Source organism: Aulonocara sp. 'chitande type north' Nkhata Bay, linkage group LG1, assembly GCF_057382095.1.
Source record: "Aulonocara sp. 'chitande type north' Nkhata Bay isolate Kocher_YH1m ecotype deep benthic linkage group LG1, A_spYH_male_GT1.1, whole genome shotgun sequence".
NCBI classification, from domain to species: domain Eukaryota; kingdom Metazoa; phylum Chordata; class Actinopteri; order Cichliformes; family Cichlidae; genus Aulonocara; species Aulonocara sp. 'chitande type north' Nkhata Bay.
Genome location: NC_141344.1, coordinates 6,456,267 through 6,483,586, shown reverse-complemented (window position 1 = coordinate 6,483,586; position 27,320 = coordinate 6,456,267). Strand labels below are relative to the sequence as shown.

The window sequence follows — 27,320 nt, the reverse complement described above, 5'->3', positions numbered from 1 at the left end:
TGGGTCTATGACCGGGGAACACCACAAACGAGTACAGGAGACGTTTCAGTGCAACTGTAACATTCCTGACTGCCCGACAGACGGTAGCCTTGGAAACGTGCTCAGCGTCACCAATATTATACAGAAAGCTCCCGTTTGCAAAAAACCGAAGTGCAATACAAATAATATGTACAGAACTGAGAGAATGTCCGCGATGTGTCACATGAGCAATATTAGGCCTGAGGATGTTATTCAAATAAATTATAGATTGTGCTGAAAAACGGTAACGTTCACACAGGAAATCATCAGGAAATGATAAAATGTCCGAACGCGCTCTAATCACTCTCTCCCGGCGGAGAGCTCTGCGGAGAATTTGGGCTTCAACATCTACTGGCTCTTCAAGGAAGGAGCACGCCATGTCTGACACTTCCTACAGTCAGGTTTCCGACAAAGAGGCGGAGAACGTCAGGGTTAGTTGAAGTAAACCTGCTAGGGGGCAGGTTAGCTTCACGGAGTGTGTCGTCATAGTAACTCACTCAGGATTAATCTAAACTCGCTTTGTGAAACCGAAAACCCAGAGTTTTCGTTAACTCAGGGTATACTTACTCAAAGTTTGCACTAAACCGGCTTCCTGAAATAGGGCCCAGGGCTTTTTTCAAGTAGGAATAAGTAGATAAAACGTCATTCTCCCACCTGTATTAGCCGCCTATCTGAAGGCCTGCTGTGTTTGTTCTGTCTAAATTCCCAAACTATTTATCTACTATATTATAACAGTGGCTACGTTTATAGGTATCCCAATTGCAATCTTTACAGTTCCTCACCAATAGGAAATACGTCAAACTATAAAATCCACCCAATCAACACAAAACCAAATACAGAAGACAACCATAAAGCCATTAAATAACTGAGACGTTCCTCAATAAAATACAGCTATGTGTGAGTCAGATCTTTAGCCTGTTTTTTGTCATTTGAAGCATAAAGGAACAGCTTTAGAAAAGCATTGTATAAGTATAATTTTAACCTTTTTATTACTTTCCAACATGAAAAACAGAGTTATTGTAATAAATGGGGAAAAAGTGTAATCTTTGTTTTGTTCTGCTTCTTAGTTTAAAAAAAGCAAACAAAACAACTTTGCCTTAGGAAATGTAGACAAATAGTGACTAAAGTCAACACATTGGTTCCTGCAATATCTACTTTTCTGATTAACATAAAGCTGGAGAGAATTTTATCTTTCCAGGGCTATGTTGGAACTAAAATCACAGAGATGAAGAAAATCTGTGAATAAAATTTAACCACATGGTATTTCTTTTCAGTTTCTGTGGATTAGGATGTCATATGATCCTGGGCTAGACGTTCAATAGTTAAAAGCACGAGTCTTGACTTGGCGTGTATGTGGTCAAGACTCATTCCACGCATTCCCGACCTGATTGGTAACTGGAACCACAGACAGAATTAAAGAATTTTATCTTTCCATGTGTTTTATTCCTTTTTATTGTCATTTGAACTCATACAAAGACTTATCAACACAGAGCTATGCAGGACCAAGCACAGAAAGGAACAAAGGCAACCTGAAAGCTTTAGAAAAACCAGGTACCATAAACCTCTGCAGATACACTAAGGCATTTAGAATTATTAGGCACTGTAACATGAACACAAAGATGTAAAAAAGATGATCCTCTGCATCTGTTAGTACACTTAACAAAATATGAAGCATTCACTGCACAGACTTGTTACACACTCGGTGAGGCATTTTCCTTCATGATTTAGCATAAATGGCACTTAAAAGAAAGTAACAGGTAAACAGTAAAGAATGTTACGTCTTCTCAGTGAAACTGCTTAAAAACATTTAGAATTTAAAACATTGAAATGCAGCAATATATAAGTTCGCTAATGGATTAAGCAAGGCTAGTAAAATACATTCATTCAAGAAACAAACCAAGGACTCTCGCGTGCAAAACAACATTCACAACTTGACCATTCACAAAGTAGCTCTACAACCTACAGCTTACAGGTAAATATATATTTGTGTTTTTTATTACATAAATAATTTGATTATCAAATGTGTATAAGAATCTACTTTGTAGATAAAGAGAAAGTCCAACACGGCAAAGTGTCAGTAAAATAGGGACTGTGACTAAGATAAAGACAGGTAGATAAAGAGTAGAAACCCAAATGTGGGATTTGATCAGAGTCACTGTAGGGTGACTGGCTGTCCAAGTGATGCAGGAAAGTCATCAGTCTGCCCACATTCTTCCCTTCTACAGACATAATAAACTTTAACTACATCAAAATTCACATCAATAAAACACAGGTCATGCTCTTCTTAGGGAAGCGGGTAGGATGAATCACAAGGGTAAATGATACATCCTTGTATTTCTGGAACTTGGAGGCATATTGGTCTGTGGCATAACTGGTACATTAAGCAAATTTAAAATACCAATATTTGTGCATTTAAAACTGTGTCCCAGGAACGGCACTCAGCAGAAACAACAGTCCTCAAAGACTGTCTCACAAATACAAATGACAGTAATACATAGCCATGGTACACATGATTTTTTTTTAGCAGCTTATAGAATATTGCATTCATCACACCCCTCTTCCCAGACATAAAAAAAAACCTCCACTATACAATTAGCATTCCCTCAATCACTGTTTAACATACTGCAACATAGTTTATTAAATTTACATCCATAAAATCCATGAATTTTAAATCCCGAAACTGATCAGCAGCCACTGATTTCTACAAAACTGTGGCAATAAGAGGATTCCTTCCCACATACAGTATGCACAGCTATGCTCACTGTGTACAGCTCTGTACACAATGGCACTAACAAGGGAGTGCTTAACCCACAATCAAATCACTGCCTTTCAGTCAAGCAGAAACTGGGGCTGGGTGTGTTTGCACCACTTTGTTTTCTTCTTCGATTCGTCTGGAGCATGTTTTTCAGAAAAAACAAAAACAAAACACTGAAATCGCAGCTTAACTAAGAAGCCAGTCTCAGTGATCTGTGCGTGTGTGTGTGTGCGTGTGTATACGTTTTAGTTTTTCCGACAGTGCAGTTTTACTGTGCTGTACATATACTGGAATGGCACTAAATGCTTTTTTATTGTGTCTGACGTACAGTGCAACTTGCATCAGATACAGAACTGTGCTGGGAAAGCACCCACATACCATCACGTCCACCAATATACAGTATTTGGCACAGCCACTTTCCAAAGCAACATACTACATACACTGCTGCTTAGTATTCCAGTGGAAACACCAAAGGTCACTGATAGTACACAAAACAGGTCCAGTATAGGTACAGCACAGTACTGTATACTGGGCTCAATATGCGTACTGCAGACAGTAACAGCTGCAGTTAGCTCAGTAGAGGCCACTGTCATTGTTGTAGGAGCTGGAGCTGGGGAAGGTGGGACAAGGTTTATTCCAGGGCAGAGCGCCGGCCTTGTCTGCTGTGGGAAGGCTGAGGGTGCTGGCACTCTTCATCTTGTTCTTTAAACCCCAGCTGAGGAATGATGACTTCTTGGCTACTTTGCGAGACTTGGAGTTCTTGTCATCTTCATTATAGGCCAGACAAATCATGGAGTAGGTCTTAGGCAAGTTTCCACAGAAGGTTGCACTCTTGGTAGGCTATGGTACAGACAATGAAAATGACATTTAGTAAAAAAAAAAAAAAAAAAAAAAAAAAAAAAAGTGTCAGTCAGGATTTTGCAGAGTTATTATTTATTTTTTTACACTGCATACCAAACAGTCCTAATTATTTCATCAGTCAATGAGTTATTGATCAGTTGTTAATATCCGAAATCATGAAAAAAAACTATTGCGAATAGTTATGAGGGGTTGCAAAACAAGTACAGAATAAATACATAACCTAATGAAGTTTACCACCTTTTAAATACTTGTAGAAGTGCATTACTTTTTAACATACTTTCATATAGTTTCTTAATTTCACTGAGGCACTGTTTCTTTCCAAATCATGCCACACTGTGGATGAGTTTAAACCTCAATGATTTTAGCTCTTTGTCCACATGTTTAGGCTACTTGGCTGGTGAACTCACACAGCAGTAATTTGTTTTAAACACACACGTAGGTCATAGTCAAGGTCCTGTTTCTCATGGGAAATGATATAAACCATTTACACTGATACCTCCAAGGAGAAATCTAAAACTCTGGACTGAGCAATCACTTTGCACAAAGACCAATTCTGCCGTCACCATTTGTTAATCAAACAAACCTGCTGATAACCTTTCCCTAAACACATTGGACAAAACGAGGGCCTTGCATACCATGGCAGTGCTGTTGTCCATCATGCTGACCACCTGGATATCAATCCCCTCCTCATCCATGTCCTTCAGAAGTCGCATCATGTCACTCACGCTCATCCACTTGCACTCTGTGTCACCCACAGCAACAATGTAGTCACCTTCTTTGAGGCCATCAGCCTGGGAAAAAACATGACAAAGAAAATTGAGTTACAGGGTGAAATGTCCTGATATTGTAGAAGAGTAAACATTTACAAGTCATGTTGAACTACTTTCCTTCGACTCCCTTGAGGCAGCTACAATCAGCCGAAAAACAACTGAAGTTTAGTCTAAAGTGGGGGTTATTTGGGGGGGTGGGGTTTTTACGCCTTATTTTTTTCAGAAGGCATAACTCATCACTCCACTAACATGATTTCACATGTGTCTACCTTATAATGTGATCCATGTCCACCTAAGATAGGTCAAACACTAATGACCCAGCAAGTTCTAAATAAAAATCCTATTTAATGCAGTATTTAAAGTTATGAATAGTCTGACCTAGTTATCTTATGCAAGACTACTAATCTGTTTCTCTACATAGCTTGCAGGGCCTAATAAAAGTCTGCTCTTTGTCAGCACCTCTTAATGAGCTGTCAGACTGCTGGCTTGTAGAGAGTAAATACTCCCTGATTCTTAATTAAATTAGTAGTCAGAGTAGCTGACAAACAGGAGGAGGGGAAGGCCTCCAAACATTCTTTGAGGCTGAAATCCTGTTTAGGCTTCCAAGAGTGACTTTATTTAATCAAAGGCTCATTGAGTAGATAAGATCGAAACGTATTTGATATTCTGCATGGAAGCACAACTGAAAATTCAAGCTGTTAGATTTTCCACAGCAAACAAAGCTACGTCATGATTGTAATTAATATCGAGAAACCTATGCATCTGATTTTTAATCAAATCTGCCAAGAGCACCAAAAGTGGCCAAAAGATATCTCTCCTGTGCTCTAAAAACAATGTACCTTGTAAAATTAAGATGAGAACAGATATGCCAACCAGTGCGTGATCATAATTTAACAGAGTAATTTCAAAAAAGGAACTTCCAAAGGACTAATGCATTAATTATGAATTACATAGAAAGTTAATAAACCATGTAATGTTGATTGTTACATAGGACCACACTGACAGTCACCTAAAATCCTGTATATCTACTCCTGTTCATTCAGTGGTAGGAAACAGAGTTTAACTCACAGCAGCTGCACAGAGAGGGTCCAGTGAAACCACCTGAACCGGTGAGTCTCCTTTCAGTGTGAAACCCAGGTCTCTGTCATCTGAGCGAACCCGTATTGTCCGTGGGGCAGTCCACCGCTGCTTGGCCGAGAAGACTGACTGCGGGCCCTGTGCAGAGACAGAATGTGGATGCTGGGATTAATAAGGCTACAGGTATTCTTGACTTAAGAAGATAATATCCTGTTGAGTTTGATTTCAGTGAATGCTGCGGGGGAAACTGAAAATCCAATATAATGTCTTGGCTTGAGCCCTTAATACTCACATATTTGAGCTATATTACTGTAGCAGTAAATGCCAGGTAAAGGGCCAGAACGGTGGCTACAGTCTTGTGTATTACCACTTCAATTCAGAGGAGCTGGAAGTCATATGACTGAAGAATTAATGGTACCTTTCACACAACTGAAAATTTTTTAGCAAGGATGTCATTTTTCTGTATGATTAGGCAAAAAAGGCAGTGAATCCTTTGAACAAACTGACACTCATGGAAAACCTTCTCAAAATGCTGTAGGTGTTATGCATCCATCCTTGAAAGTTGATATTTCCAATAATACTTTCCATTTAGGCTGCCCGTCTCTAACACACTTGTTATCTGCTGGGAAAATCTCTCCTCCATTGAATCCTGACACTCAGTTGTACCTAGTACCAAGACGACTCTTATCGCACTGGCTTTAGTAATCACCAGATTGATTGTTCAGCGAGATGGTGCCAGATTAAGCTTTTCAGTCCCACATTCCTCTTCATATCTCTGGGAATATGTTCTTGCTGCTGTGACTGCTTTTGTAACTGGCACCAGACAGGTACTTATTCACCTACTACTGGAAATGTCAGCTGTGACCCAGGCCCCCCTTATGAATGATTTCAGCTTTTTTAAACATCCCTTTCAAACAAAGTGAACAGAAGATTCCAGGGTTAGAGAGAGAAAATTTGTTAGTCACCCATCCCCCCTACCTCTCACCACCACCATTTATGAAAGGTACAGGAACATTACTCAATGCATTTAGCATGAAAGACTCCGCACTTGGAATGCGAAAAGTTTGGGAGTTACAGGAAAATGAAGTCAACCTTCAATCTCAAGGTAAATTCACCAACTTCAGTAGAGATTTTTCCTTCAACAGAAGCAGTGAACTGTAAAAAGTTCTATTTTCTCATCTCCCTTTAAAATACCACATTAACCATGAGCAGACTTAAAGCAAGGACCAGCACCTTTGTCCATGTTTAGTGTTAGTTTTGCATGAGTCCAGAAAGGTTTGGACACATCAGAGGAGTTTTCATGTGCCAAAGCTTCCAGAAGACTCATCCTTGGTTGGGTGTATTCAGAAACAACAAAAAATACACTCTGGGTGTTAAAATAAAATAAATAAATGAAACTTTTTAGGACAAAACACAAATCCAGAGGCATTTAATGTCCTTTAATGAATAGACCAGACCAACAACCATGTATGAAATGTGCGAGTAAATCGTTAGTAACCCACGTACCAGCCTCTGGAAAAAGTCGATGACTTTCACCTTTGCAGCTGCGGGAAATTCCATCTCTGCTTTGTGTTCTGTTTTAGCTATAAAAAGAGAGTAACAAAAATAAATTTATCACTCTATAATGTTTACCGTCACAACCACATTTCAACTGTTAAGAGAGATGGACAGGGAGTTGGCAGTATAAACATTACATCATCTCTACTTGGAAATAAATGCCACTTATCAAAGCTAACTGCAGCAGGTGTGGCAGACAATGCAGCTCCCTTTTTATGAGCAGTTTCCTGAGAGACAGTCCTCCCAAATCAACACAGTGTTTTTGCTTCGCTTTAGTGCCTTTTGTTAGTGTTAAGTGTTAGCTGTGGTGACACTAAGGTGACTGTTCGGTTTCTGTGATTACCAGAGGATGAATAGCTTTCACCTCAGTGACATTTATTGGAGACTCAAATGAACTTTAAAATCATTGACAAACTTATGTTTCCTTGCATATATTTTAACTCTTATTATTATAAATTATTTAAAAACTAAACAAAAACAACTCACAGATGATTTTTGGGGCCTCCAAATAATCAGTGAACTCTTCTTCATTTTCATTTTCACTCTGCTTGTTGACTGAGCGCTGGTGACTGGCTTTTAAAATTTCCTGCAGGACCTCCAAGTTGTTGGTATTCTTACACAATCCATAAATCCTCAAAGCCTCCTCATGACCGAAGATGGCACGACGGATGTGAGCTTTACCTGCAGAGGAGGAGAAAAATTCATCAAGAAAAGTGAAGAAGACAATAAAAAGGAAAGGAGGGACTGAGATGAATAGGCAGAGCTATTTTGTTCCGTTTTGTGCTTATTTTACCAATCCGCTGACGTTCATCTTTGTTCTTTAAGATGTCCAGAGCAGTGCATCCCTCAGGAAGGCTATCATACACCTGTGACAAGGTCTTCTCCTGCTTGTCCTCATCATCGCCCGGACCCACTGAACACACAGAGAGCAAAAGAAAAAAATAAAAAAATTAAGCAACTGGAAAACTGTTTTATATCTCTCGTTTTAAAGCATAAAATACAAGCAGAGCTATTGATAATGCTTTTGATTATTATGTGGGGTCTGCATGCTCTCTATCAGTACTCCAGCTTTGTTCCACAGTCCAAAGATCAAAGTCAAAAGTTGACAGTAGGTGTGAATGTGAGTGTGAATGGTTATCGTTCTCTATGTGTTAATCCTGTGAAAGACTGGTGACCTGTCCAAGGTATATTCTGCCTCTCACCCTATGACAGCTTAGATAGGTTCCCTGCCCCCAATCCTGAATTGGACAAGCAAATGAATGTTTTAAAAGAAGTTTTGAAATGCAATCTTTGTTCATATATTCCATAATTCAATCTTCCTTTTCTGGTTCACTGGATTTTAAAGTTTTAATTAAATCTATTAAACCAAAAGCATCCGGAAATATCTTTTAGCTTCCTGAGTTTTCTGCTTAGCAGAGACAGTATAGAGAATTTATTTGGAATCGTTTGTGATTAATCTGTTTACTACAGCAATCTCAATTCAGCCCTGCTCTGTAGTCAAGGCCTCTCTACAGTCCAGTGGTTAATTGCTCTATTCTCCGTGTTCACACAGGAATCTGTTAATGAGCTGCCAAACCCAAAGCTGCTTCGTTTCGTTGTTTCCTTTATTCAGTCTCGTCCCACTCTCAGAACCATAGCCACCCACTCTGCTCTATTTTGTTTTTGATTTATTCATTTCCAAATGTACATGTAAAGTACAAAAGGAAAAGAATAAAAACATACAGCGAAACAGTGCACATCAGTAGAAAATTGCATTATGGAGTTGACATAAAGCTGGAGATAAGAAAATCACCTTTCCTTTCCCTCACACTCTCTCACTTGGTCCCATCTATTTATGTAAAGAGCAGTAAGAGTCTACATAACTGTTAATCCTGCAGAAGTATACAGCACTTACACTCAGTTGGGGTTTTTTTGTTTGTTTTTTTTATTTTTAAATCACCTCAGCTGTCTTTCTTTCCCTTCTCATCATGACCTCTTTTGCTGTCTTTTTTGGGACTCTTTACAATCGTGTGTATCTCTGTGCATGTGCATGTATGTGTGTGTGTTTGCAAGCATGGATCTCTTTGTGTGTCAGACAATTTGTGAGTATCCCCAAAGAGGCATTATATAAAAGCATCCAAGATGGCTGTGGTACAGGGACGTAATCTGACATGACCAACCCAATGGCCCATACAGCACTTTAAGAGATCAGATATTCCAGAGAGCTCAAGAGGCAGCCCAAATCCTGTTACATCCAGCCTTGAACTGCTGTACACATTAACAACCAAGAGCCAAATATCTACTACACACAACCCGCATGAAAACTTACTAAAGGAGAAATGTATTAACAGTCTTTTAACATAAACAGTTTTTTCAGGTAAAGAATACATTTGTGTTGTCTAAGCAGAACAACACAACAGCATTTTTTTTATATGTATCTATGAAGAAATAAAAACTTCCTCCCAAATCCCACTGAATCAAAAATTTGAATCTCTTCTTACACTGGTGGTCCAGCAGTGCTGAAGCTACAAAGTAGTGTGCCATGGAGCGGTAGTGGTTGGTTTTAATTTGTGACATGGTGGACCAGAAAAATGGCACATTGTCTTTTACTGGTGTCTGGATCATGCACTGATGGACTTGATCGTAGATTTCTGAGACCTGGCAGGAAGAGGATGATAGAGTTACATTTAAAAGTGCATTAAAAGCACCAAGACAGGTACAAAAAATAAAAAGAACTGTGGCGACATTATCACTTTACATTCACTTTAAGTACAGTAGATCTTTGTAAGTCTGGAGCAAGAACAAGAGTATTACTTGTATATAATGTGAGGACTATGTGTGGCTTTTCTGAAGTTTACCTTTGCAGCCTCTTGTGCAACTTTCATCAGAGAGTAAAACTGGTTTCGGATGCCAGGCAGTGCAATCTTCTCAAACAAGCACTCCTGAGCCTGAGCAAGCATCAGCCGAATCAGCATACTGAGCATGGCTGGACTCATGTCGTAGCTGGGAGTGTGGGTGAAAGTCTCCTTAAGGTTATTCAAGACACCTGGACAGGAAAGAGCAGTCGGCACAAGTCGAAATCTAATTAGTCCAAGGAAACTACAATTAGTGCTAGTTATTTAAATCATCAGAGACTTAACTGAGAAAATAAGAAGAAGAAAGAAAAAAAAAAAAAAAAAACTAAATTACTCCTACACTACATGGAAAATTTCCAGTTTTGGGTTCTATTTTGAAGCCTGCAGGGAGAAAGCCTGCTTTCTCTTTTCCAGCCTCAAGTCTGGGTCAGCTACATAACAAAAGCCACTTTCATGTAATCTAAGTCGTCATGTAATTCCAAGGCTATAATGGTAATTTCAGAATAGAACCTCTCGTTTGGGATTTGGTTGACATGAGCTATATCTGGAACATGAGTATTTATGTATCATGGCTAGCCCACATTTGACTTCTACTGTCAAAAATTTACTGTCAAAGTTTGATATTATAGTTAATAGATTGGGCATCTGCCATCTCTCTCTCTTTTTTTTATCAATTACTTAATTAAAAGAAAGCATATATTTTGCTAGTCCACAAAACAACAGATGTGGTTCTGCTGGTACTTTAACCCCAAGTACTGACACCCTTTTAGACAGATGTTTTAAAAGGTGCACAGGTAGACCAGTGCCTTTTTGCTGTTAATATTATTTCAGCAAGATTAACTATATCTGTGTCTGTCTGTTAAACACTGAGCAAAGAAATAAACATTAAATTAATTCAATTCAGTTTTATTTATATAGCGCCAAATCACAACAACAGTCACCTCAAGGCGCTTTACACTGTACAGTAGATCGTACAATAATAGATACAAGTTACTTTGGAAGAAATAAGGCCATGTCCACTCCAGCTAAGAATTTATGCCTACTGTTTGCCAGATAAAAACCTGGCAACAGTGAGTTGCAGACAGCTTAATAACAGAGCAATGCCTCAGTACAATTCGCATAAAGACTTGGCAACTCCTACAGTAGCTGGCTTCTCTCATTCACATCACCTTTTGCATCCTTGGCTAAAGAGCCCTGCAGCAGTTGCGCTACACCTAGCTTTCCTGCCTGTAAACTCCCAGCTTGGATTACTACAGGTTCTTGGTCACAATGTTCTTCATAATAACATAATTGTTTTCCTTCACACAAGCCTAAATTAAAGCCATCAAAGCAACATAGTTGAAGCAATATCCAGAGCTATAATTATAGAGCAATACTGCCGACACTGCAAAGTCATAAATCTATCACGAAACATTCTGAAACCTTTGAGGGTTGGACAGTCTCTTCATGTTTTTGGTGCTTCCTGGAGCTCAGCCACATGACAAGAAACATCTACATTCATTCTCCGTCACGGAACAGAAGTCAGGGTGGAAGCTGGCCAATATTCTAAAAACAAAAATGTACTGCAGTGGTAATACTTTTCTGAGAACTGTGTTATCAGAGAAGCACTGCACGAGGGTGAAAAAAAAAAGTCTTTAGCTTTGAATGAAACCCTGTGCCTGGCGCTTTTTCAGCAGTTAAAAGAAGTTCTTGCTGTCACTATTTATTTATTTTTTCATCTTGGCTTTCTTTTCTTTTCTTTTTAAATATCTGCTCCTTTTACTCAAAGATTCAGCTTTCGGTAGCAGTGTTTCAGACTATAGAGGAACAAAGATAAACATAACTTTAAGAAACAAAAGTCTGACTGTTGGCCTTAACACAGGCTGAAAAGAGAGAATTAATATGACTGCAGATCATCAGTTCATCACGTCTCTGCATACCTGCAGCTTTCTGGAAGGAAGAAACAGCCTCCTCCAGGCCAGTTAGTGTCTGTCGATTAGCACGGGTACCGAACTGAGAGTAGAGGGCGGCCATGTTGAAAAGGATACTGGCCTTCTCTAGTGACAGGTTTTGTTGACATAGTGGCACTCCTGTGAAGGAGTCATACCTAAAGGAAAGTAAACACAACATTAATGTGTTAAAAAAAAAAAAAAAACTCATGAAGATAAACAGTCCAAAGAATATGAAGTGAAAAATATTTTTAGCAGCAATATAACAGCCTTTATGTCACACTTTGTGTGTTGTTACATTTTAATGTAACAGCATGTATATCATATTCTTGTCTATATCACTTGTTTGAAATGCTTCAAATTTGCTTCACAGCTAAAGCTCTTTAAAGTCTTTGAGCTCTTTATCTGTGCATTTATCTTTGCTAGAATTTTCAATTTAATTCAGTAGCAATGACTAACATAAGTAGCATGACTAACACGCAATAAAACTTCTCTGAAAAGAATGCTTGCACTTCATTGAGACTCCTTTGTGACTCTTGAGTGTGGAATTCTTATAAAATCCAAGACAGGATTTGTCATCTGATATCACTGATAAGTTAATATGTCTCTCAAGCCGTCTACTGTTTTGCTTTCTAAACAGGATTTCTCTTCCAGGCTTGATACATGACGAAAAAGCAGCAGGAGGGGAAAAAAAACCCCAAAAACTGCTGTCAAATGTTTCCTTTTTATTTATTTCATAAGGAAGTTTCCAGTCGAGTCACACCAGCTGACATGGTTTCAGGAAAGCACAGGTGTTCATGGCACCTCTTTGCTTACTTTGAAGTCACTGGATATAGTCTCACCTGTTTCCTTTCTGTCAGAGGTTAGAAAGACAAGGTGACATTTGCACTGCTTGCTTTGTCCGTTTTGCTAATTAGGAAATGACTGCAGTGTACCATGTGAAGAAGATGCCCGTCTGTCTGGTTGGGGAGAAGAATCGGCTCTCTATCAGAGGAAGATGGCTGTAGTATTTTGCAAGCAGCTCCACCCCGGCCTCACTTCGACTTGGTGTTCTGCATGCCTAGGATATGTAAGACAAAAGCACATGTTCACAAGTGGTGAACGAACACAAAAGACCATCTGTTTTCTGTGCTACTCAATCATTATCATCTCCAGTGTATTTGGTAGGTGGCAGAAATGTCAAGAATGATCTCTCACTCTACCTGTAAACTAAAATGAAGTGAACTCCGCAGCTAACTGCACAGGAAATATGTTTTTGTAGTTGACCCAGCCCATAAAAGTTCAAGTCAAAGGATTTCATGGTTTTTTCCGTGACAGACATGAATAATGGGTATATTAAACACACCTGTCGCAGGTCCATGAAGTCAGCAATCTCATCTTCAAAAGTCTTCCCGTCTTCACTATAGTGCTCCAAGATAAAGTCCTATAAAAGACAGAAAGACAAAAAAAAAAAAAAAAAAAAAAAAAAATATCAGCATGTAAATACAAGTTCTTTTTAGCATTTAGGAGCTTAAGTTAAGCATTCAATCTGTTGGTTACACAGTGGTTTTTCTCATACCATCACTAAATAGTACAAAGAAGACAACCCTGTGTTGTGTATGCTGGAGAGAATTTCTTTTCTCTCTGAGCCAGCCACATGTAGGAGAGGCTCCATCAAATTTAAAGCCATATTGTGAATACCCCCATTAAGGAGGATTAACTGGAAAATGTTTATATGGATGAATAACCTTTATCTTTACTGGAATACACCCTTTACTGTCAGGAGAACTTAGGTTTCTTAGAATTTATTCATGAGAGCAACTCTTTGTACTTGGAAGCTTTTTGAATAAGGCCGCAGGTCATGAAAACTGAGGCACGATTTCAGTCAAGAAGTAGAGCAGAATTAACGTGCTCGGAGATCTTTGTCAGAAAACGTCTCACATGCCCGTCAACAATCCGAAACAGGATGCGACACAACATAAACGTGCCAACTATGACATTTACAAGCGGGCTTACCCCGTTTACGAGAGTTCAACTTGTCTTTATAACTAGTGACCCACTTTTAGCTTTTTCCTGATCAGGTGATGTCCTGGTCCTAAATGAACATTCAGTGACATGACATAGTAACGTAACACATACATGCGACAGACAATATGACTGAAATACGTAATTCAAGGATACTTAGTTTCAAGGATATATATGTAAACATGCAAACTGAAAATACTGCCTACAAATATCAGTTTTTTTTTATTATTATTATTTGTAGCTCCATACCTATATTCCTGTTTTGACAGAAATTATAATACAATTTTGTTTAACTGATGATCAAAAGTGGTGTTTTGCATGTACTCAAGTATGCATTTCTGAAAGCACAACACAGTTTAAGAATGCCAAGTCGAAACTTTTGAGGTTTCTTTTGTACCTTGAATGGAGTAGAGAAGTCAACTTCTTTTGTTTCCTTCAGGCCCAAAGCAATGAGGGGAATGTTGGCAGAATCTCTGAAGGCAACAAAGACAAATATGTAGCTGATCTGTGTAATCCATATGATATAAATTCCCAACAAAGCAAACACATGATAGCAGGACCTTTCATTTTTTTAAAAAAGGGACAAAATATTCAATACAAGTAAGGACAAATAGAAAATATACCAGTGCAACAGATTGATGGTTAAAAAGACGTCTCTATGGTTTGTGTGAATATATATATCCAGGAAACACCCTTTGAAAGCACACCAAGCCTTAGTGGGTATATGAGGTCAACACAGTTAGATTAGTAAATATTAAATCACACTAGTCCCATTAGTGACAGCTTTGTTGTTGAGAAAGTTTAGTTTCATAGGAGGTACTGTACAAAAGGATTAGGCAGATGGTGTTGTGAAAAATCTGTTAGGATTTAAAGGTGAATGAGGCCTCCCATGTCCCTCACTGTTGATTAATTATTCAGGAGTTGCAGCTTTGCTTCAGTCTGTCTTTCTTCTAGCTACTAGCAGGTTTTAACCTCCGATTATTGCAGCCTGGCAAATAGTAAACAGAGGCTGCCATAAAACACACTGTTTTGATGTCAGCTACAACCTTAATGGTTTGGAAATTTTCTGGTTTTATGGGGGTCCTTGTTAGTGACAGATGGAAAGCAAGTTCAGCTTGTTATCAGCGCTGAGGGACTATAACCTGACAGAAACCTGCTGCTAATCACAGAGGCATCATTAAAAACAAAAAACTAAACTCTCTCTTTTCCTCAAAGCAAAATAATGAGCTGTTATTAAAAATTGTATTTAAAAAACAACAACAACAAAAAACACCCGCTTCTGGAATTGCCTGATACAAACTTCAGGCTCAAAACCATTTATGTTTAAAAGGATTAATTAACAATCTCAGACCTCATAAGAGACATGATTTTCTCTAAATTCACATCAAAAGGAGTGGAGGTGAACTACTGTGCACTGTTATTGCAAAATACTGTTCTTTACACGAGATGTTCAACACTCAGTGATAAGACAGCATTCCTCTGGCATGCTGACGTGCCAGAGGAAAACCTCATTCATCAGTAACACTGGCAGAGAGAGAGAGAGAGGCTGCAGTGTAATCCATTAGTCCTTGTAGATGAGATCACTCTGGACTTTTCTCTGGCTTGGCAGAGATGGGTCCATGGGGGTTGAGTGCATCTGTTTCACAGGGAATCTGGAGGGAAAATTTTACAAGCCTCTCAGAGACTCGCTCCTCACACACACGTGGGAAACGGACAACAAGTAGTCAAGGGAAGCTGTGGGTTTAGCTACACAGAGCCAAGCACTTCTTAAACCGTTTAAAGCAAAAGGTTTCAGGCTGTTGCAATCTGTTCTGACTTCTTAGTATACACCGACTAAGAAGACCTCTTAACCCGTTTAACTAGAACATGTCAATGAGGCTAAGAAGTCAGTGTGTACTCAGTTTGGATATGTTGTTAGCAACCGGATGATGTTAATGAATACTAATCTTCCCTTAAGGAGGGACAGATGAAAACGTATATTAAAATAATGTTATAAAACTAAAAACGTGTGATTTTATGTGTTCAGAAGTGTTAAATTCATAAAATGATGTTATTAATATTAACTAAATTTATCTGAAGTTCTAAAACTCTGATGATATTTATTACTGAATTATTAAAGTATTCGCAATTGGTGTCAGAGGTCACAGCTGAGCTGAGCATCTGATATCTTTGTGTATTCTGGACAATAGACAAGAGCAAATTAGTCTCTCTTACTCAGCAAAAATGAATACAGTGACCTGCAATGCTGACATATTATCTTACTGTTTTCATTAGTAATCATTTTAATTCTGCTGATTCAGAAATGTTCTAGGAAAGTTCATGAACTTTGCACAAAGGAACTGGACAAATCAGCAACACTTTGGTAGTGTGACGAATCATTTACACTCATACATTGAAATAATGAGCAGTGCTAGTGAGTCCGCTTCATTTTTACTTCATAATCTATCAGTGATGAGCCAGATTTTTTTTTTTCCTCAATAGGGCAATTCAGAGAACAGAACAAACAAATGTACATTACATGTACTGCCATCAGGCCACAGACTGTATGGCACTTTGTGTTATGCATTGCCTCATGCCACAAAGGAGCTGAATCTAAGAAATAACCACAGAAAGACACTATACAAAGGACAGTGGACTAGTGGGAAAGACTGTTGGAGACAGGTGTTGTGTTTCTGTACTTAAGAGTGAGGTTGTATTTCAGGCTGAGAGGAGGAGGCTAACTCTCCATTGTGGCTGTACAGCGTCATCCCTATGAGACACCTGCTAGGCAATGACACGAAAGGACTTTCTCAACATATCTAATATTCTCCAGTTTAGGCTTCCCACACACCTGTGCATAAGGCGCTTGTTGACGATGAGAACACTATGGACCTAAATGGGTTTTATTTTAAGCAGACCCACAATGACAGTTTCAGAGGTTTCCTATTGTGTGTGCCGTGAGCAGGTGCTTCTCTAATAGTCTGATAAGGAGACTGAAGAGAGGCTGTTTGTTCCAGCACTAATGAATCTGATCCCATGAGACTGATCACGCTGGGACTAACAATTATACTGAGAGGCAGCTGGTGAATTTGGAGGATCTAAATAATCTTAGTGGCTGATGCGTGAGGTTTTCTTGATGTTCACAAAGAGAAGGGTTTTTTTTTGCATTTAAGCAAGATACAAACTACCACAAGCAACACAAGTGTAAAACACATAATACACTCAATATTTGCCTCCCTAGATTCCTAAGAGCAAAGTTCATTGTCGTCCCTGCCTGGTACCCTGCAGACAGGAAACCAAATTTATTACAACCAGGTTGAAGGCTCCTGGTGCTTACAGCACTGAGACTCTGCAGACCAAACAAACTAATCTGGGCTTACTGTGGAGCCAATATGAGTTGGCATTTTAGGTTTTATAAGGTCATCTGCAGATTTATGTCAGAAATTACAACACTGCCCTAACTAGGTCTTTAGCTCAACAAATCGTTACAACAGTTTTTAGAATAGGAAATACACAGTTGGATATTAGAAGCATTACACCTTGTCACCTCAACAACCCTGTTAATTTGCTCAGTATTTTGTTGGGCAAGGATGGAAGGACATAGAGCTAACCCTAATAACAAATCATATGTAGCATAGACTACTCTACCTCTACTGGGTGTGCATTCTTTTCTTATTTTATTTTATTTTAGTTATGTTTTTTTTGTTTGTTGTTTTGTTTGTTTGTTTGGGGGGTTGTTGTTTTTACACACAGAGTTGTGTACCATGAATTTACCTCCAGGCACTGACAGTAACGTCTTGAGAGATCCTAATAAGACACCCAAATATTCTGATACCATCAACCCTACCAGCCACACTGTTCTTTGAGAATGAGCATGTATCACTGATCACCACACGTAAGTGGTCAGAATGGAGTGGGCAAGGTACTGGGTGAGCTAAAAACAATGCCACCGAAGCTTCCGATGGAACAAACTCATCAGTCAAAATTAAATCAGTTATGTGTTTTTGTTTTTTAATAATGATTACACTTCATATTTTCAAAATGGAAGACTCCACAGTTGTTTAATTTCTTTCTGGAATAAAACCTACCCCATGATTACTTTCAGTCACCCAATTAATATTCTTTACCCACAACTGGCTTAAACTTGTTTGGTTACTTCGTAGCCACGAGGAAGTGTACTATTTGCAGCACAAACAGATGCATCTTCAAATAAAAATCTGTCACCACTTCCTCATCAAGTCCTTTGTGTCTTGCCAAAGTTTCATTTACACGTGAGTGAGAGAATGATAACATGCATCAACTTCCTTTTATCCAAACCTTATAAATATGGCAGGTGCATTTGGAAAGAAAATACTAGAATCTTTCACTGTCACACACCCATACAACACACACCTGACCGTCACACTGAGTGAGAGAATGCTTTTTGCCAGATGATCATCTTGGCTTGCATACAAATTCAACTCAGTGTTTCCTTGTTGTTCTGTGCATTGTGCAAAACCTGATATTCCAGTTTAACAACAACACCACTGTCACCACTTTTCCTCCTCTGTCATCAAGAGGCTTTCGTTTGAAAGCGTGCCAGAGCCATCTGTCTCTTGTAGGTTGTGAATGTGTGTCTGTTGTCTTACATCTCTATTTTAATAGTAATTCATAATTTTTCTTCGCGAGGTTGGATCAGTGGTCACCTCACCACAAGAAAACTGGGACCAAAATCCTTTGCGTTGAGCTCCTGGAGATGTGTGGACATTTTAGCATGATATCTATTTCACAGCCTCCTTACATGCACTTAATGTAAAACTACAATTATTCTGAAAATTGTAAGCAATTATAGCCTATTGCCAGCAGCTGAATTGCTACTCACAAGAATACTACCATCTAATGTGAGGTCATAAGAATAATAAGGTCATAAGTTCACAATTCCTTCATTCTAAAACCCTTGAACTGGAGCAGTAGAAAAGAGAGGAGAAACATTTGTACTTACTGGTTGTTCTGGTAAACCTCCACAGAGCTGTTGAGACCTTCCAACTCGCTCATCAGAAGCTGAAGGTTTGAGTTAACGTAGCTCAACTCCAAGAGAACCATTTCTTTCACCTTGCTATTGGATGTAGCCCTGCAAACAGGTGATTGTAGAGAGAGAAAGATTGAAGGGGAAAATGGAGAAGGAAAAAAAAACAGATCAGCCTTGTTATTATCCATTCTGGCTCAGCCAAACCTCACTGCAGCTGATTATTAAAACAAGCGTGTCTCTTCTGGTATTCTGGACCACAGATCTGCGTCACTGCGGCCCACTGTACACTTGCTCTACTCTTCGGCACGCATGCTTGACAGATGTCTCAGACTATGTACATGTCACTACTGTAATAGGACTGCACAGAGGTCACCTAGGATCTGGTCAAGGACACGTGTGTGTAAACGTTAGTCTCAGATTTCCCTGCTTTTAAAGCCTAACCATTCTGAATGAAATACGCCTAGAAAGGAGACCCCTTTTGAATCCCACTAGTCATCAACTTCCATGTCACCATCTGCTTCTGCAACAATTATCATTACTTACACACATTTAAATGTTTAAAATGTAGTTCGCATTTTTTTAAGTTAGAAGGATCAGTGCACTAAATGTTCCATTTGCATACAGCTTTGTATACGTGTGTTCATGCAGGAAGTCTGGAACAAACAAATGGATAAGGTGTGAGCATTTGCTGCATAGCAGAGATAACCCTGCACCAATACCGCTGCATGTTTGTTAATGCTAACATGCATGCACAGAGTGGATGGAACCTTTGTTATGTAGAATTTATGTTACGTTGTCAGTATGTGAAAACAACCTGCAATTAACGTGCATTCATGGAGACACAAGATAACACACACACACATACACTATGTTTATCTACGTTTTACAGTGGATCCTAACGAGTTACCCGTCAGTCATAATTAATGGGACACTCACACATACCCATCGTCACCTACAACCTGTCAGTCTCGAGACTGTTTAGAACGTATCTGTCACCTGATCTCCTTCTACCCTGTAATTACAGAGGATTGCATTTTTTAGACATGAAAGGTCACAAGTAATGAAGTCCTACAAGGCAGGGGTTGGAGGGGGAAAAAAAACCTGCTTAACCTAAGGGTAAAAAAGCAGGTACAAAATAACCACCCACCAGAATTAACCACAGTCAGGTTCAGTGGATTCCCTTTGTATGACATGAAGCTAATAATATCCAGCAGTCTGGATTTTGTTCAGGCACATTGTAAAAAGGTCACCACATGCTGGATTTTAAATCCACACTTTATACTCTACCACAGCCTGCATCACTTCCTGTTGGCCTGCTGAAGGGCTTCTGAGGAGTTTGGTCTGGGGAACAGATCATGGTAGTGGAGGAAGAGATCCTATGGTTTGGACAGAACAGATGTCTGCTAGCCCAGAGGCTATTATTAATATGTCATTTAAATATCTAATATCATCCTGCAGTGTGTGGGAATCCAACTGTATGCCAGCATCTGTGGTTGTCTCTATCCACTTCTTTGGAAAAGCTTTTTTACACTTTTGGCAGATTGGCAGTGTGCTGTATTTTAACCTTAGGGGCAGCTAGCTGGTGGAGTTTTATAACTAAACGCTTTAAAGGGCGACTCCACCAATTTTACATATACATTTTCATTTTAGTACAATAAGGGCTGCTATGATTGCCATCTGCAACTATAAAGCAAATGTGAAAACACTTTCAAATAAAAAAAATAACCTTAAACCCCTTGTTCCAAGTGGCCTGTATAGCAGGTTAATATACCTTTATCCTGCTAGTTTACAGTTGCTTCATTCAGTACTGACCAGGCAGGATGGTCTGTAAAGTTCCAATATTGGAAATTTAGATTTTTTTTTTTTATCTTGTCTTGGTCTCTGCTGTTTTAATTTTGAGAAGAGAAGAGAGACAAGAATAGAAGAAAACCAGTCTGACCAGACTGACTTTTGCTGAAAGGGAGGAATGCAGAGCAAAGCAGAAGAAAAGAAAGCAGGCAGAGCATATAATGGGTGTCCTAGTGGGATAAGATTGCCAGGATATGCACACTCTCACACACTGAGATGGAAGAGCAGAGGTAGACCTTGGGTTAGATTGCATATGATTTAAGATCTTTAAAAAAAAATAGAGCAGAGAGAATACCTATAACTCAGAAGTAAATCCATGCCGTTCTCTGGGCTGCAGGTGGGTTGGCAGAGGGAGACACACATACAGACACACACATTTTCCTCCGACCTTGCCTGGTCAGAATATGTCAAGTACTAAAGGAATGTGCAGACTTCAGAGGCTGACGGCAGGCTTAGACAGACCTAAAGACCATGCAATAACTGTGGTATCCATGTACAGCAGTATTATCAGACAAAAGGAAAGAGATCTCTTATCTTGTGCCATCACAGTCATGAGCACAGTGATGAAAGACAATGATTCACTCTTCTAGAGAAAAGCAACCTTTCATCACAAGGTGCTTTCTGACATTCATACCACTAAACAACATCCTGGCTGTCAGAGTTGTAAACTCAGCTGGGGAAAGTTTTAGGCTTAATTTCTCACATCTTGCTCTCTTGATTTCTTATAATCACTATAATAAAATGGATAAAAGTAAAGCATAAAGTAAAGAGTTCAGTAGACCCTCCTTAATCACATGTCACTGAAGCTCTTTGTTTTCAGATTACAAGGAATGCTCCTCTGCGAGATTGTTATCTCTGACTACCATTTACCCTGTGTCATTTCAATTCTTACCAGTATAAATTCACAACAGCTCATGACAGAAAGACAAAAGTGAGGCCAGACATATCAACAGCAACAGTTCCCTGCAATGCAGTGACAAAGGCTAGCTACAATGATGTAACATATGCAAAACTACATGTGTGCTTGGATTCTTAAACCCATCATAGACTTTGCTCTCCTCTTTAAATATTTCCACTTTAGAATGAATCAACTATTACTTAAAAAAAACATATCTACTTCAAGCACACACACACATGCACACAGTAAACCCATATATTAAGTTGGATGCATGTATCACTTTGCTCTTACTTGAGCAGATTCTCAGCTCCAGCCCTCATCCTCATCTGTTTGATAATCTGCTGGTTAAGACTGGCTCGTGTGTTCTGCAGTTTGCTTCGTCCAGTCTGTGCGAATGGGTTGCAACCCTGAAACACAGGAAGGAAAAATGAGTCAGCAAGAAAAAAAACCCCAACAAAAAACCCATCTTCTAAAAATGTAACAAACAGAAAAACATAATGCAACAATAGAACAGTTTTACATATTAGAGAGAAACATTGTTGGATGCCAACAGTAGCTTCCCTCTTTGCTCTTCTGTAAAAATTGGACAACTACAAAGCTTCTGATACCAAAAAATTTGTGCCTTCCCAGCAGATTCTGCACGTTCAAAACTTCAGCTTCAATTTACTATAAAAGATCTATTATATTATTACTTATTCAATGTGATAAAATACTTGACACTCTTAAGGTTTCAACATTTTTCTTTCTGTTAAAATTTTAGGGCTTTTACATCATTTTTAGTTTTTGACGTAAGAAAAAAAGCTTCACCTTATTATGTAATTACGTGTATCAATTAAGGTACCTGATGTCATTTTCCATGACTACACATAATGGACCCACATGAACTATAGCGGTACTACGTATCCTTGACTTTATCACAAACTTACCAATCTAAATAAGTTAAAAGGTTGTCATTCACAGCAGCTCACATAAACTGGCACCAGGAATTCATTCTCACTGACTCACTGAAGAGCAGAGGTGTGGTCTGTGGTTTATTTTGGTTAGTGAAAACAACGTGATGTGAAGAGACCAGTCAGCACAGTAAAACTAGTTAGATTACAGTGATCAGCATGGGACATCTAAGCTGAAATGATCTGACTCACTCTGAGGTCAGCAAAAGAATGAGCTTTAGTTTCTTTTGTAATAAGTAATAAATGGATAATATGTTTAATTTCTCTGTCCCGTTTTAAATGTCAACAATGAGGCACAAGTTTCGATTATTTATTTTTTTTCCATAACAGGGAGGATTCCCACAATCATGGTCAGCAGGGGAGAAAACAGTCTGAGTAAATTTTACCAAAAATTTCAGAGTAATGTTTAAATTACTGTTACACTGTACAATACAAATGAACATATCTACATAACAGCTGAAGATGATCTGTGCCCTGTACCTCTGATTAAGGTTTTGAATCTAACAGCCAAACTCCTCAAAAAACTAAATTAGTTACACCTGAGATGTGTAGTATCACCATAGCAACAACAGCATAATACCAAAGTTAAAATATTAATATAAACTTAGGAGTAAAAATACTTTTTGTAATGTAGTAAAGCTTTGAATGCAGTCACCATCTCTTCACTGATAATGTGACAGTCTCTCACTGCCTTCCCACTACCTAAACTGACTTAATTCACCTTATAAGATGTTGAGCAAAAGTTATATTTTGTAACAAAAACAGAACCCACACTTTGTTAACACTTTAATTAGTTCACAAGACTGTCCGGAAATTAGATGTTTTGTTATGTCTGCCACAAAAACAGCTTAAATATTCTTATTCATTACAGTTTCTCCAAGTAAGGCTATAGATGTACGTGCTTCTCTGTCACACCTGCCAGATATTTTACAGATAACTAAGTCTCACGTCAATGTTGATCTCAGAGACTTCCTGTAAAATGAGTAAGCAAAGGTATTTGTCTTGAGAACAAATTTCAGCACTGCAGGTCAAGTGGCTTCAACAATAGTCACATTTAGCATAATATTTTAGTCACAGTATAATGTACTCTCGAAACCAGCCTGCCATAGTTATTTGGTTCATCCTGTTCAAACAGTTGAACCACCTGAGGGCGTAATGAGTAACCAAGTCATGTTAACTACACAATAGAAGAGTACTGAAACTATCAAGGGTGTGGCAAAACACAACAGATAATTGTAGAATGACGGCAGGCTGAAGACGTTTTGTCCGGTCACGTCAATCGTGACATCACCAGCAGCAGTATGTACCAGGACAAAGGAGTGGCTCAAGTATGATAGCAACCATAGCAGGACATTTTTCTATGTATACTTTGTTACTATGCTACAAAACTTTTTGACATCCTATTAAGTGACACATGGAACTAAACCACTTGGCTGCTTATGCTGCTGCTGCCCTTACTAACCCACTGATCCGCACACTGAAGTGAGCCCCTCCTACCCACTGGCACACTTGAACAGAACAGTCTTTCTCTACAAGTGTTCAAAACACTTCATTAGAGCAAAACACAAAGGCAGCGCAGTCCATTACCATATCCATCAAACAGCAAATCAATCTGGTATTATATAACTGATTCTTCATAAAGAACATGTGGAGCATTAATTCATGGGATAGTTGGTTTATACAAGTGCTGATTAGGACTGGCAACGAGCCAGGGAGAGGCTTCAGCCATGACCCAGTTCTGGTAGCAACAGACTCACAGCTCCTGCTCGGTATCATTTAATGATGACATGAATAATGACAAGTTGAAAACTTGTATTTTCCCTAAATGACTCTTCACTCTGAATCCATTCCAAGTGTGCATACTGCTGTCAAACAGTGTGTTCTTGTTTCAATTCAAAGACATGCATTTATTTCAGGGGAACTACTGCATGAGTAAATATTTGTTTATGGCTTGATCTCATTTGTCGTTTTCCAATACAAAAGTCTACTGAGGAAATCTAAGTGTGCCTCCAAGTCAGCTGAGCTTGTCTGGTTTGTGAACCAGGACACATGTTGTCAATTTGTGTCTGTGGTCTGGCTGAAGGACACCCTCAGGCCAGATGCTACGTCAATCCTCTCACTGGCCAAGGAGGATAAGGAGAAGAAACATGCCTATTCGGCTTTTTGTTCTGCCATCTTTCCATTCTGCAGCCCAAACAGTCGGACACCAGCCAGCTGGAGGTGAAACGGTGGAAGGCTAGGACGGAAGCCCCGAACCACAACAGCTCCCTGGAGCATCCACTGGAGCCGGTGAGGCCTTGTAAATCATTACACTCATTTTCACTCAAGAGTGAGAGAGAAGCTCAAAAATGGAGGCAAAGATCGACTCGACTTCACTTAGTTAAAATTTGACCCAAAGTTTCCAAATTGCAAATCTCTTCAGCGTGACAAAATGAGGGCACAGAACTCATTGTGTGGTTTTAGCAAATGTGCAAGCATTTTTATGGCAAGGCCATGAAAGTAAAACACATGAATGTTCAATACAGAAATACACCGAACTAAAAGAAAGAACTTAAAATGAAAAAAATAGGTGCTTGTAATATCTGAAATGCCTTATAATAATAATAATAATAATAATAATAATAATAATAATAATAATATTTTGGAGGCTCTATAGTCTCCCATCATGTCTTGTGGCAGTGCCAGACCCCAGCTCCCACTGACCTTTTTATAGACAGAGGAAGTGCAACACAGAGCCTAAATCCAGACAGCGTTCAGAAGGGGATTTGGTGGGATTGAAAGAAACAAAGGCTGTGTTCAGATGTCCATCTAAACAAGCTTTTTCTATAAAAACACATTTCAGTTGTGGATACCAGTGTAAATGTAGAAGAATGAGACACAGACCACAGCATGGCAGTCAGGCAAGCCAATAAAAACACATTAGATAATCACTCTCTCACTGCCAGCTGCCTTTCTCATGACCTCAAACTGGACAGACTAGGCGCTCTGGAAAATGCTACAACCCCAGGTACTTGAAAAGGTGAAACCAGTTGGAGAGGTTTCTCTGCTGGTCCTCATGCAGGGTTTGTCAATTATTGTGCCATGACAATTCACAAGCCTATTTACAGCATGAAACTGTCTCAGTTACACTACAAGGGGTGCATTTTTAACCAAGTCCAATTTAAATATGTATCTTTTACATCACTCTGCTGATGAGGTTATTCAGATTACCTCCCAGGAACTGTGAGATACAATCATTAAAAAGACCAAAGGTTTGCGCTTTACTTGGCTATCAATTTCTCTTAAATACAATGATCTTCTTTTTTTTTTTTTCTTCAAACAAACCCAACCTGTTTCATGCCTCGGCAGTAAGGCTAAACTGACCAAAGTCCACCAGGAATGTCAACAAATTCTTTTAACTATCAATCATCCTCACACCTCCCTAACAACAAACAGGGAGTTGATTATGTTGATTGTGGGATATTTGGCCGCGGCTCCCAGTATCAACAAGTGCACGAAGTACAGCTATTCTGGGTGTAACACACACACACACACCCACCCACCCACCCACGGACACCTGAAGCTGACAATGCTGTGGTTTCTGCTGCGGCTGTTGGTGACAGATAAGGAGCAGCTTTTTGTACTCGAAAGACTGAAATCAAGCATCAACCTATCGATTTTTATTACATCTAATACACCAAAGAATAATTTACCATGATTAGTTGGTTTCTTTGGAAAAAATTAAAATGGAAGAAAAATAAAATAGCAACTAATTGCTCTTTAAATGGGAAGCGGAAACAATAAGTTGGATATAAAAAGGGGAGTTCATTGGGAAATGTTAATTGTCTTTAACATTAGCACAGGCCTTATTAAACGTTCGGTTTAATAAGTTAAAACAGTAGCACGTCAACAACAAGCCTAACCTTAAGTCACCATTTTTCCAGGTTAAACTTAACAGTATACGCTGGATACATTACTGTGGGGATACGTGTCCTGCTTTTGTTCTCAAAGTGGAAGGACGAGAGACAAAAACTCACCTTTTTGAAATAATTTTTGTCTCCGCCGCCGTCGTTGATGCCATTTGGTAAAAGAGCGTCCGTCATCCTGAAGGCACGCACTCCGAGAACCTCAAGAGGAGAAAAAAATGTTTTCTTTTTTTCTTTTTTTAATTAACAGCTTTTAACAACAGGTGAGAACCTCTCTACACCACCAATATGCCTGCTGTTCTAACTTCTCTTCACTCAGTCAGAGATTTTTCCAGTAGGAAACCAGAAGCTCCGCCCACACAAACAGAATGGGTGGTGCTTTCACGGCCCAAAAGAAGCTCAGCGGAAGACACCTGTTTAGTTCAGGCTCTACGGAGTGCGTTATGTGAGACGGCTAGATATAAGATGAAATGCTGTTATGTAAGCGTGTAATAGTGAAAAGAAAAAAAAGAAAATATATCGGTCTTTTAACTCTTGTATTGATCTCAAAGTCATATTTATATTCTATTAATACCTGTGCCACCCTCATCTAAATTTCCCAGATCTGTCTGACCAAAGAAAATCAAATGTTGAGCTAATACAAAAGTATTACATTAACACATTAAGTATTAAAGTACTGTAACACTGTAAAATACTAGCAGTAGTAGTTCAACATAACAGTCGTTTGTTTTTCAGTTTCTATTTTTATTCTAAACCAATGGTTTGCAAAGTGACAGTTATCTATGTAAAACTATGCAAAATAGTTCCTTCAACATAAACCAATACGGAAATGTGACTTTGGCAACAGATCTGTTGTTCAAAATGTCCTACACACCAACACCGGACAAGGATATAATAATGTGTGAGAAAACACGTAAACAAAAAAACT

At 38.9% G+C, this 27,320-nt stretch overlaps 1 protein-coding gene across 2 annotated transcripts; it reads right to left on the bottom strand.

Annotated features, from left to right (window-relative positions):
• Positions 1-1,439: 1,439 nt before the first annotated feature.
• On the bottom strand, positions 1,440-26,719 carry rhpn2 (rhophilin, Rho GTPase binding protein 2). 2 transcript variants are annotated; one of them, XM_086306403.1, is made up of 15 exons: positions 26,504-26,719; positions 21,829-21,944; positions 18,765-18,893; positions 14,202-14,277; positions 13,146-13,223; positions 12,736-12,860; positions 11,792-11,958; positions 9,876-10,063; positions 9,519-9,675; positions 7,832-7,951; positions 7,525-7,719; positions 7,018-7,064; positions 5,473-5,619; positions 4,270-4,425; positions 1,440-3,613 (listed from the first exon to the last, which is right to left on the bottom strand). In XM_086306403.1, exons 1-15 carry the CDS (start codon positions 26,567-26,569, stop codon positions 3,347-3,349), a joined length of 2,034 nt encoding a protein of 677 aa, XP_086162529.1. In that variant the 5' UTR covers positions 26,570-26,719; the 3' UTR covers positions 1,440-3,346. The 2 variants fall into 2 exon arrangements, with proteins under 2 accessions (XP_086162529.1, XP_086162441.1); XM_086306315.1 differs by having other exon boundaries at positions 6,988-7,064; positions 26,504-26,718.
• Between the last annotated feature and the right edge of the window lie 601 nt (positions 26,720-27,320).

Bases quoted from the DNA above. Each gene is read 5' to 3' on its own strand.
- rhpn2 (XM_086306315.1), bottom strand. From the start codon at position 26,569: ATGACGGACGCTCTTTTACCAAATGGCATCAACGACGGCGGCGGAGAC. The intron at 10,064-11,791 runs GTATGCAGAGAC...TTTCCTGTCCAG, and splicing joins TTCCTTCCAGAAAGCTGCAG to GTGTCTTGAATAACCTTAAG. The intron at 7,952-9,518 runs GTAAGAAGAGAT...CTGTGTGTTCAG, and splicing joins AGCACTGCTGGACCACCAGT to TGGGTCCGGGCGATGATGAG.